We start from the raw sequence: 12,677 nt of genomic DNA, 5'->3' as shown, positions 1-12,677 counted from the left end.
TATACTAGAATCCACACATCCCGTATACGAGGGGCAAAATAGCACGAATATTAGACTTTACTGGCCCCGATGTGCCTATCTACGTCCTGTGGTGCAAATATTCAACATTGGACTAGCCAATGATTGACATGCCCAGGACACCCTTTTGGCCCAGCGGGGCTCTAATGAAATTGCGTCAAAGAAATTTTGGCCCAGCGGGGCCCTAATTAAACTGCGTCAAAGAAATTTTCGGCCCAGTGGGGCCCTAATAATAAATTGCGTCACAACTACTTTTAATTCCTTATAATAACCAAATCTTTCCTTCCCCCACCTCCTCCACTATTCCTTGATAGTTGTTTTCCCCGAGTCTCTTTTAAAAATTAAATCTACAGCCATCATCGCAGTGTTACTAATAATATGTGTTCGTTCACTCACCGGACATTACCTACACGATGATATGCCTACTTGGTCAGCCGGGTATGTGCGGCCTTGGAGCTATACACTACACTCACACAACGAGATTAATTAGGCCATTTTTGCGCACACTCCACACGCCTCTAAATACAGACATCACGACACTTTCATGCATCAGTTAGCCAACTAACTGAGGGGAAAGGGTGACCGCCTGACATCTACACTATTAAAATTAGAGCCAAGCAACATGCGACAGCTAATTTACTTCTTTCTGGCCCGTGAGCCACCTTTAATCTTAAAATCGCACACTTCGCGCCCCGCCGTCGTTTCCAATGATTCGAACTAAGTGACGGGGTCACACTATTTATATTGGTGACCACATAGCGAGTTATGGGAACGTAAGAGTTCCTGGTATCGCTGTCACACGCTCCCGGCCGAGCATATGAGGAAACGGCGGCCCCTACTCAGTGGCACTTGTGTTTCCGTTACATGTGCGTCTCTGCCTGAGGACGGGAGCAGATAGCAGTTCCCGAAACGTCGCTTGTTTCTGTTTTGGTAGAACTATTGTGTTCGTTTCGTCTTTTCGTTTTGTCGTGTTTTTGTCTCGTTTCAACTGTTGTGCTGAATTATTTTGGGTTCAATATTTTTGTGTTGTCATCATTTGTGGTTTTTTTTTTTCGTTCTCTTAGTACTTTTTTTTTGTTTTTATTTGTTTGTTGACCATGTTCCTGTTACGGAATATTTTGTGGTGTTTATATCCTTGTTGACAACAGCAATTTTTTGCTAATTTTTGTGTTTTTTTGTCTTTTTTGGTTTTATTTATTTATTTATTTATTTTTTTATTTTTTAGTTTTTCTTCAACAGAAAAAGTTCTTAGCAATGGCGTATGTCCAAAAACTTACATCAAGTCATGCACTCCCATTGCACAAATCTTTCAAAGATAAAAAGTTTATTGAAGTTTGTATTATGATTTATTCTGTAAGTGTTGCATTGTGTTTGTTTTCTTCAGTGTTTACAAATTGTTATGCATGTAGTGAAGCCAGCTTATACTACCAACAGTGTATATAATTTTCTTTATGGTTGTAAATATAGGCATTTAAAGTTCAATAATTTTTTTTGTCATGATATCCCAATAGTTTGGTTAATACAAACCCTCGTTATTACATAGTGCTAAAATTATGGTCTCTTCAGGTTTGTAATAATGAGGTTTGACTGTAATTCTAAGCGTTAAAATAAATAATGCATGTAGAACTTGCCAATACAGATATTTCCAATTAATTTGACTCATATGATAAAAATTAAATATGATATTTTTACTTTAGTAATGTTTTCACTTTTAAATGACTAATTGAATATAAATAAATGGGCATTAATTGTAAAATTACAGAAACTAAAAGTGTAAACTACGAGAGAGCTTAAAGCAGAATTCGTGTCCCAGTAATAAAACCTGAGCAGAACTTGAACAGGATGACTAGACCATAAGAGCAAAATTATAATGGCTTTTAAATTATTGTTCCTGTTTTGTGCAAAAAAATGTATGTACAATCGGACAGTTTGAAGGTTATGAACCATCTGTACAAAATACGGGATCTTTGAAAATGATTGCATGAATTGTGAAGTGTCATTGTAAAATAAGTATGTCATGCATATGCGCATGTGGTATCTTAAACTGTTTAGAAAAGAATAAAATTTTAAATTAGCTAGTACTTTTCGATATTCGTGCCACTTTAGCTCTGGGTGATGTCTAGATGGTTTTCAATCTCCTGCCATTACTTCTGAATCGTGTCTGCAGTTACAGTTGCAATTGCTGCAGCGACCCTCTTTTTAAAGTGCTTAATATTCGTTCCCAGTAAACGCAATGTGTTTAATGTACAGTAAAAGTCAGTTATAACTTAAATTTATAACGGCGCCAAAAGTTTATGTAATAGCGAATTTTCGTTATAGCCACAATTTTAAAAAAATCTTATTTTTGTAGTATTTTTAAAATATATTATTTTCTGGCTTGTTTTTACTATGGAAATTCACAACAAAAGTAAAGGAAATATACATAAAACTTACTAAAATAACATTTTTAAGCTATATCTGCACTTGCCGACTGCGAAATATGAGACCGCGTGGCCATGATAAGGCCGTCACGCACATTGTGGCTAAGCGCACAGCTGTTTGTTTACATGGAGACGGGCAGGCGGGGTCACGCAAGGTCATGCCGGCCGCTTCCTGTCGCTTTGACCGCAGCTGGTTTGCTGGAGACATGTGCGCTAAGCTGATGATATCGGGTGCATATTTGCGAGTTTTGAATACTTACTAACAATATGTTAACTCAAAGATGTAGTGAAATTTATTTTAAAATTTGTCACATCATATTTCACGTTGACACCTATGAAAAATGTCAAACACAAAAATTTTTTTTTAAAAATCTCTTATTACATTGGACAACCATACAAATTATATAAAATAATTTTTCCGACAATTGGTCAGTAACACAAAAATAATCACTCGTACAGACCCTTGGAAAATAGCACAAAATTAAAAATCACTTTTTAAAAAAATGAATAAATTTTAGTTTGCCTTGATTTCACTAGACTTTAGGACAAAATAAACGACTGGACCTCTAGGAAGTTCATCAAATCTTTTGTCGAAATATTTGTATGCTGATAAAAACGACTGATTGTGTCAAGTACCTCCATCATTGACGTTTTCGACGGAACAGATACGTCACTTGGTTCGTCCTCATTATTGTCATCATCTTCAGACGCCGCTTCATTTTGATTAGAAGAGACGAGCTCGACAAGTTCCGTCTTCGTCAACTCCCCGCACACGTCAACATTATCATCAGCCGTGGCAAATTCGTGGAACGTGCATGGCACATGCAGTTGTTCAGCAACGGTAGGCCAAACACCGGGCTCATCTGCTGAACCATCCGGCAATGCAGAATGCATGTAGAAGCATCAGTTTCACATTTATGGAAACCTGCATGCCTGAAAAACGCAGCAATCACTGCCGGCGTGATCTTCTCCCACGAAACTGCCATAGCCTGAGTAGCTTCCAATACGTTCCACTTGCAGACAGTTTTCCCAGCAGCAAGTTTCCTCATCACTGCGTTCACAAGCATCTTGCGAAATTCCTGTTTCAATAAATTAAACACACCCTGATCCAGGGGTTGAAAGATGCTAGTACAGTTAGCTGGCAAGAACACAAACTCCAAATTTTTCAGCTGAATGTCTGGATGTGCCGGACAACGATTGATAAACAAAACAACTTTACGATTTTTCATCCCCATTATGGCGTCAAAGCTGTGAAGCCACTGCATGAAGAGCTGCGACGTCATCCATGCTTTTCTGTTTGCTTCGTAAACACATGGAATGTTGCGTGCACCTTAAAAGCCCTGGGATTCTTTGACTTTCCAATAACAAAGGGCTTTAACTTGTCACTTCCGTCCATTTTTGCGCACAAAAGTATTGTCAGTCGTTCCTTGCTTCGTTTTCCCCCCTTGCAAGGATCATTCCTTACTGCCAAAGTCTTGTCAGGCAGTAAATTATAAAAAAGCCCAGACTCATCTGCGTTATAAACCTCGGAGGGTTTGTACCTATCCAGTATCGATGCAAGAATAGGTTGCCAGTTGTTGACTGTTTCTTTGTTGACACTTTCCGACTCCCCAGAAATTTTGTGCAGTGTTATTCCTCTTATTGCCTTAAATCTGTTCAGCCAACCATCACTGGATTTTAAGTTTTCGTCAATGTTCAGTTTTAAGGCTAGTTGCACAGCTTTAGCCTTTAACATAGCACCGGCAACCGGAATACCTCGTGCGGGATTTTGGTAAAACAATGTAAACAAGCCTTCCTCAAGATCAATATGTTTTGCAGCATGTAATTTTTTTTTTTTTTACCTAGTGCACAATCTTTTAAAGCTGCCGACTGGATTTTTTCCTTATTTTTCAAGATAGTGAATAAAGTAGATGGAGTCAAACCGTAGCGTCTACCAATTTCACTTCTGCTGACGGACGGATTTTCACTCTTGTAAAATTTTCAATTTAGTAGATAGTTCGAGAGATTTTCTTTTTTTATCCATGTCTGAAGCTAAGTACGTAGTTAAACGTGTCGCGTATAACTAGACGTAAACAACAATGCCCGTAGTGCCGTACACTGAAACTACACCGTACGCAACACTTACGATGCAAGTGTGAGACGAGTTATCCTCATTTACGGGCTACAGTCAGCGTGATTCTAAATAAGAAATGCTCGCAGCGGGACCCTGTCTCAGTGGGTTAACGACACTTGCTTTCGTCGCCGCGAGGCAAGCTATGCTCACTGTGGGGCCCCACCTTGTGCGGTGTTGCCAAGGCGGCCACATCATGCGCGTTGTTTCATTTGCGGACGCGTGGAATTGTGCAAAGCTGTTTCTCATTTATTAAGGAAATTGTAGATGTTTTCTCATTGTTTTAGAGCAAAATTACAGGTGTGTAATCTATCGCTATAGCGAAAATGAGCCCACGCTGCATTCGTTATTTCCGAAATTTTTATCCTACGCAGCATATGTAAAACTGACGGCGCCGATGGCAATTATCGTTAGAGCGGACTTTACGTTATAGACCGTATTCGCTACAACTGACTTTCACTGTATCTCGGTAGAAAGTAGTAAAGTTTTGTGAGATTGTGTGACAGAGAGGCTTAAAATCCACAAGCATAGGGAGTGGTAATGCAACAGCAAGACTAGCATGAGAGGGCGCGTGGCAGGATGTTGGCCATTTACAGAAAGCTCAGATTGTGTTGGGGTATGCTAAATTTAAATTAATTGTAGTAGGCAACAAAAGTTGTGATGTTAGCATCCACAAGAAAAATCTCCTGATGTCAAAGCTTTCAGTTGGTTGCTGAATCAGTTCAGAAAATCTGTGAAGAGTGGTTCACTGCATCAATTGCAACTATTACTGTAGACACGATTGAGAAGACGTTTCAGAAGATTAAATATCGTCTGGACATCACCAGAGCTGAAATGGCCCACATATTGATATGTACTAAGCTAATTCTAAAACTTAATTCTTCTCTGAACATTATAAAAGACAAAACATTTATTTTCGTTTAAATAAATATTTAGCAAAAACTCTTTCAAATCCTAACAATAAGTCATAATAATTTTGTATATTGCACCTCTGTATTTAATGCAATATTTAGGGTCACGATAAAAGGTTAAATTGGATAAAGCCAAAGTAACACCGACAAATATATCAATACATACATTATATAACACCAAAATGCAAGTTAATATATCATAAATTTAATTAAAACTCAACTCATGTTAGGTAACATAATCTTAATATATTAAATTAAATGAATTGAATTATTTAACATATAGTTAGTACCAAAATATGTGTATTAAATAGCTTGGAAAAAGGATTGCTTTTTTTGTCTGTAGTGCAACTATTTTTAGTAACTAATTTTTACAGTTCAACATTGAAACATTTTATTGATGCACATATACTTGCTGATTTATTTTTATTGTTCACAGTAGTTAGATATGCTTATTGCATCATGTATCAAAATGACATTGTTTTGGTGATGTAAGTATCAAGAAACAAGTAAGTTTCATATTTGTTGGAAATTGTGCTATCTGTATGAATAAACAGAGTTCATATAAAATAAAAGCAATAACACCAAAATCTTTTGTTTTAAAAATGAAAAATGGCTTAAATGTTGTCTGTAGCAGTATTGCATTGCACCTGACTGGAGTAGGCACAGGTGTAACTCCATGGAGACGTGCTGCGTGGGACGGCAGGTGAAGCTCATCAAGCAGGAGCTGAGCGACGTGCCGGGACTGGAGGTGCTCTCCGTGGACGGCTACCAGGGCCGCGAGAAGGAGGCCATCGTGCTGTCCATGGTGCGCTCCAACCTGGACGGGGACCTGGGCTTCACCGCGGACAAGCGCCGCCTCAACGTGGCGGTGAGCCGCGCCCGCCGCCTCTTGTGCGTGGTGGCCGACACTCGCACCCTGGGGACGTGCGAGCTGTACCAGTCCCTCTTCACGCACATGCGACGCCACGGCGTCGTGCACAGCGCCCACCGCTACAGCTGTGGTGAGGGGCACACCACCATCCATTGTAGCAGACATTCAAACATATCTAATCCTGCTGACATTATTAGTGGTGTTTTAAGTTGGTAATTAATTTTTTTTAAACTATATTAAGGAACCATCCTATCAATGCTGTGACTGTGTGTTGCAGTGATCCCGCCCCATGGTGCGAGCGGGGGTAACAAGAGCGCTGGGAAGAAGAGTGTGCCGGGAGCGAATAAGAAGGACTTGGGACCGGATATGGAAGAGAATAAGTGCTTGAGTGTGCTGCGAGAGTTTGTGGAGGATGAGTCACGGAGCGTGCACCGGTTCCCTTGCAAGCTGACGTCATATGTCCGCATGCGCCTGCACTCTGAGAGCGAGAAGCTGGGCCTGAAACACTACAGCGAGGGTGTGGGCGACCGACAACTGGTGGTGGAGAAGGTAGCCGGCAGTGCGGCTGCTGCATCGTTGGGCAAGGGCAATAGTCAGGGTGAGAGCAACAGTCAGGGCAAGCACAACACTCAGGGCAAGAGTAACAATAAGGGCAAGAGCAACCGTCTGGATGAGGGTGAGGGCAACAGTAACACTAAGGGCAAGAGCAACAGTCTGGATGAGGGTGAGGGCAACAGTCTGGGCAAGGGCAACAGTCTGGATGAGGGTGAGGGCAACAGTCTGGGCAAGAGCAACAGTCTGGATGAGGGTGAGGGCAACAGTCTGGGCAAGAGCAACAGTCTGGATGAGGGTGAGGGCAACAGTCTGGGCAAGAGCAACAGTCTGGATGAGGGTGAGGGCAACAGTCTGGGCAAGGGCAACAGTTTGGATGAGGGTGAGGGCAACAGTCTGGGCAAGAGCAACAGTCTGGATGAGGGTGAGGGCAACAGTCTGGGCAAGGGCAACAGTCTGGATGAGGGTGAGGGCAACAGTCTGGGCAAGAGCAACAGTCTGGATGAGGGTGAGGGCAACAGTCTGGGCAAGAGCAACAGTCTGGATGAGGGTGAGGGCAACAGTCTGGGCAAGGGCAACAGTCTGGATGAGGGTGAGGACAACAGTCAGGGCGAGGACAACAGTCAGGGCGAGGACAACAGTCTGGGCAAGGGCAACAGTCTGGGCAAGGGCAACAGTCTGGATAAGAGCAACACTCTGGATAAGAGCGACACTCTGGATAAGAGCAACACTCTGGCCAAGGGTAACAGTCAGGGCGAGGGAAGCAGTCTGGCCAAGAGTAATAGTCTGGAGGAGGGTTTGGGCAATGGTCTGGTCCCTTCTCCTCAGGTCAAACTTTCGAATTTGGATCGTGATGGTTATGTTTCACATGACGAAGACATTCTCTGTGTGAAATATGATGTACTGGATGATGTAGATGTGTCCTGTAAAGTCGGCTCTAGTGAGGATATGCCACAGTGTAATTTACTCATTGATTCATCGAAACCTAAGAGTGATAGTACTGTAGGGATTGGGGCAGCTCAGTTACGGACTATGGATTCCAACACTTCTGCCGACGAACCGACCGTCAAAAATCCGCAGAGCCCCAAGAAGCGACGCCGTGGGAGCAAAAAGACAGATGCAGCCTCCAAGCAGTCGGTGGAGGATGGAAACGGGAGGATGGAAAGGAGGGTGGAAGAGACGGATGATGCAGTCCTGCACAGGTTTCAGCAGGACAAGAGAACTTGTGGCCAGGCTGGCTGCGGGAAGGGCACGGAGCTGTTCGGGCAGTTGTGCCAACACTGCCGCAGGATGTACTGCCTGTCGCACTGCGTGCCAGAGGTGCACGGCTGCGCGGAGGCAGCGCATGCACATGCCCGCTCAGCCTTCCTGCACCCGGCACCGCGCCCCGCCGACCCCATCAAGCACGGTGGGCAGTCCCCACTCCTCATATATATATATATATATATATATTTTTTTTTATTTTTTTTCTGAGCTCGGAACTTAACCTTATACTTCAGCTTACAGAATTAATACTTGAGTATGGTAGGTGATACCACAGAGGTGAAGAAAATGTTTAATCTGTGGTGTTGATGACTCGTTGACATATTTAAAACTAATTTGTACTAAAACCCTTGAACACTAAATACATTAAAATAAATGAGCCAACAACGAATGACTCCTGTTGCTGATAAACTGTAAATGATATGGTCAGTATGCTATGGAACCCTATACTATAGTATACTGGTAGGAATGCAGTTAGAAAAAGAAATAACAAGATAATTATGATGAGAGAAACAAAAATATTTAATGGTGGAAGATTTATTATTTAAAATTAAGAGCAGTCTGAATGAAAATGTAGTTGTGAAGGTGGAAATGGTATATAAAATGACTATAAACAGGAGGCAAAACACAGCAAACACTTTCACTAACAACAAAACACTGACACACAGAACCAAATAATTATTACTGAAAACCTTCAAAATCTTACTTAAACAATATTAAGATTAATAAACATGAAAATCTTACATTAAGTTTACAATTCTCTTTGGTGTATGACGTAATTGAGGATTAGTAGAAAATTTATTATATTTTACAGGCTTTATTTCTGAGCAAAAAAAAAAAAAATAATATATTATAATTATTTTGAATATTTAAAATTTACATGTGATCAATCCCTTCTGGAGTCTAATTGTAGCTAAACTCATTGGGAGATACGGAGGCACAGATAAATTTCAAATGTTTGTAGATACTTTAATACAGTTTAAATTCAAAGAGATAGTTATAACGAAAACAGAAAATAATAGTTACTTAAGGTACACGGCATTACTCAGTAGAAGCAATTTTTAATCGATCTGAAGGACCACTGAGTGTTCGGAAAACGTACTTCTCTTTAAAAAACAGCCAAAAATATTTGATCTTCGTTCCAAATAATGTTTAAGGTTACATAGTTTACGTGACGGTACAGTTCAACAATTAACGCGGGCGTAAAATCACTTTTGCTATAAGCCCCTTGCTTAGTACAATGGCGACGCTATTTGCTTATGGCGTACCTTTACTAGTGAAACTTAAGTCAATTTTCATCTAAAATAATTTCCTTAGTTCCAGAACAACTTTACTCACTGTCGATGTCTGGGTCTAGATGCACAATTTTACATTACACCATATAAGCAACAATAACAAGAAAACCATATTTTATAGATTTTAAATCACCAAGGCGTTAGGCCTCAGCCTATACGTGGTAACCCAAAAAAAACCTTCCAACTCAATTTTTAATCTACTTCCTGTTCCGGTGCTGCCGAATCCCGTGAAGACCCTGTCTGGGAGATCCAGAGCAGCATCTCATGGCCTTCGGTCACAACAATAGTGTTAAATCACAGGTAAGTAATATCTCGAAAAACAATAAGATTCCAAATAAAAAAATGTGAACAGGATGAAACATACATGGAAAATTAGTAGGACTTCCAACAATACATAGGAAAAATAAGTTCATAATAATAAGGTTCAAAATACTTATTATAAGTTCTTGTTTTCAGGTTAGACCTATAGTGTTTTTCAAGTTAAGGTAAATCAACAATAGCGTGCTCGTAAAAATACATTGACACGAGAGAAGGTTAATTCAAACAAAAGAAAGTATATAAATAATACTGAAAATACATTTAAATAAGAATTAAATGTCTGTACGGACACTTTGTGGTAGTACAGAAGCTGTCCCATGGGGTAACAATAAAACGCAGTGGACACAAACTACGTGGCCGCCGGTTTAGTGATAGCCCATCTGTCTCTGTCTTACGTAGCATGCGCTTCAGGTTCCCGCGCGACGGTTGAGAATTGGCGGAGGGGTGGGGGTAACTGGCGCGCGACCGGCGACCAACCCAGTGCTGGCGCTCGGAGTGACTCGTTGTCTCCCGCCGGCCGTCCTCGAAGCAACACCTCGCTGCTCCGCGCTCCAGAAATGGCGCGAAAACTCCGTCGTCTCGTCGTCGTGCTGGTGGTAAGGTGTTGGGAGGGTGTCTAGCATCAGGCAGGCTCAGGACACTGGTGAGTTTACTTACAATTGAATGCAGTGGACGGCGATTCAGTGTTAGGTGTACCATTAACAACCCTCAGTCGTTCTGCAGGTGTGACCACGGCGTTGTGGTGTGCCGATCCACGCCGGGGCAGACGGCAACGTCCTCTCCACGCCATCGCGGAGGGTACCTGCTACCGAGAGGGCAGCAGGACGTGCCGTGCCGGGGTCACCCGCGCTCGTGGGGACGAGCGGCTGACGGCGGCGGGTCCTGACAGGCGGTCCGCAGGGCAGCCCTAGAGCCGTCCCAGACGGGGACCAGTGGTGTACAGCAGGGGGTGGACGGAGGTCCCATGCTGACGCAGCTGCGTCAGCGGACGTGGCGTCGACCGGACGTCCCGTTGGAGCGGGTCCAGCTCCGTCGTCGCACCGCTAAGTACATGGCCGTGTCCTACACTCGTTTTCACTTCCGCACTAAGCACATGACAGGCGTGTCTCTAGTATCTCGCGGTCTCATAACTTACTCCATAAATAATCATAACAATGTTCTGTGCTTACTGGTTGCTTTCTGGATTCGCCCTCACTGTCGCATTGGTGTAAGACAACAATAGGGATGTGATCACATACAAAAAAAAAATTATCATTATTATGAAAAATATGAAATTATTAAGAATTCTTATAATTAATTATCATTGACTTATGAGAATACAGTATAGTATGCAACAATCGCATAACATCTGATTACTTCTTAAACACTAATATTTTGCTATAATTATTAAATATGATAGGAATACACTATTTACACAATGGTACTGCTAGTTTTATTCTTGGTTAACTAGTCTTTCAGTTGTACAGTGGTTTAACTGTCTTGCTGGCTTTGTTTACATATAGTACTTTAGCCTTGGTACTGTACTATAATACTATAACTTGTTACCATAAAACTTGCAATTACAATAGAAATACTTATCATGGTTGGTTGGCATTTTTTTCCTTTCAGAAAAATTATTAAAATTGTTTTCATTCTAATTATTATCCTTAGACATCATGATAATATAGTATACAATTGCTATCCAGCTTATTTTACTGACATATAACAGTCTTGTGATTTGAATCATAACAAACATAAAATTTTTACAATACTTAAAATGTTTAAACAGCATTTTGTTTACTATTAGCTGAGTAAACTTGTTGACTATTAATGCAATTAGCAGTATTATTACAAATTTTACAACATATTTTAAGAGTTTTTTTGTTTTTGTTTTTACAATTTGATCTCAGTGATTTTGGTTTTGTTTACACATGGATATATCACTTTCAAGTGATGTTAGGTGTTCATACATCACAAATAAAAATTATTTATTACATGGAAAACAATTATAAGAGATTATTAAATAATAACATAACACAAGAAAAATATTTACACACAAAAATAACCAGTTGAAAAATTATATACATACTTAAGCTTATACATAATCAAATATTATCATTTCTTATGATACCTTGACATTTATTATTAGTATTCAAGACTAGTATTATTATTTCTTGCCAGATGAATAATAATTTATATACAGTCTTTGAAAGGTTCAGTATTCTCTCTTGAATATGGTGAGGCTTTCAGCTGATTGTTCACAGTCTCTCACTCTGTTACTCTGGACACAGCTGCACAGTAGATTACTTGCAGAATGCTGTTGTCTTGTTAGGTAGGCTGTCAGCTACTGGCTGATGCAGAGTCTCATATCATTTCAAGAATTTTCATGATCTTCCAGTCAGGTGTTACACCTATTTACACTGACATATAAAAATTTCTTGCACTTTTATACATTTGTCACACTTCTGTTACAGTGACTTCATACAACAACTGGGCAGCATAAGAGCAGACTTTCTCTCGCAACACCAGTGTTCCTTGCTACTGTGGATAACAACTCAGAAGACAATCACATCATCATGTGCTGCTGAACAACAGTGACGTCACTCGCGTGACAGTGTGATCCTCAAGATGACAGTGCTTCGAATTATGTGTTACACATCAAAAATAATATTTGGCGTTCATAAAATTAATTTGTGCCCATAATTTATAAAATCAAATTCCAAAATAAATCAGTTCCAATGCAGTTTTTTTTTTCTTTCATTCTGATTGAGCAAAATAAATTCCACAAATTTCTTCATATCAAGCTTCCATAAATTTTCCTTTTTTAAATTGCAAAATATTATTAAATTTTTAATTTTTTTTTTTTTTTTTTTGCAAATAAGATAGCTTTGTGGGTGATACAACAACAAGCTAAGGCTCAGAGTGCTACAAGAAGGAGTA

The 12,677-nt window shown here is 40.4% G+C and overlaps 1 protein-coding gene and 1 long non-coding RNA gene across 7 annotated transcripts in view; one reads left to right on the top strand and one right to left on the bottom strand.

The window, feature by feature from the left end:
* The window catches only part of LOC134535788 (iduronate 2-sulfatase-like), a 78,533-nt gene that overhangs the window by 55,672 nt on the left and 10,184 nt on the right, over positions 1-12,677 (bottom strand). For 4 of the 6 annotated variants that reach the window (XM_063375059.1, XM_063375057.1, XM_063375061.1 and 1 more), the window contains one exon: positions 6,107-6,455. In XM_063375059.1, the coding sequence (XP_063231129.1) occupies positions 6,107-6,173 (67 nt within the window). In that variant the 5' untranslated portion in view covers positions 6,174-6,455. The remainder of the gene's footprint in view (positions 1-6,106; positions 6,456-12,677) is intronic. The other 2 variants (XM_063375062.1, XM_063375060.1) reach the window with 1 other exon arrangement.
* LOC134535789 (uncharacterized) lies at positions 10,150-12,480 on the top strand. The gene is made up of 3 exons (XR_010075708.1): positions 10,150-10,401; positions 10,482-10,805; positions 12,212-12,480. It is a non-coding gene; the product is annotated as an uncharacterized LOC134535789 (long non-coding RNA).

The sequence above is a fragment of the Bacillus rossius genome, chromosome 10 (genome assembly GCF_032445375.1).
Source record: "Bacillus rossius redtenbacheri isolate Brsri chromosome 10, Brsri_v3, whole genome shotgun sequence".
NCBI classification, from domain to species: Eukaryota; Metazoa; Arthropoda; class Insecta; order Phasmatodea; family Bacillidae; genus Bacillus; species Bacillus rossius.
Note: the sequence above shows the minus strand (reverse complement) of the source record. Positions and strands in the feature narration are given on the sequence as shown.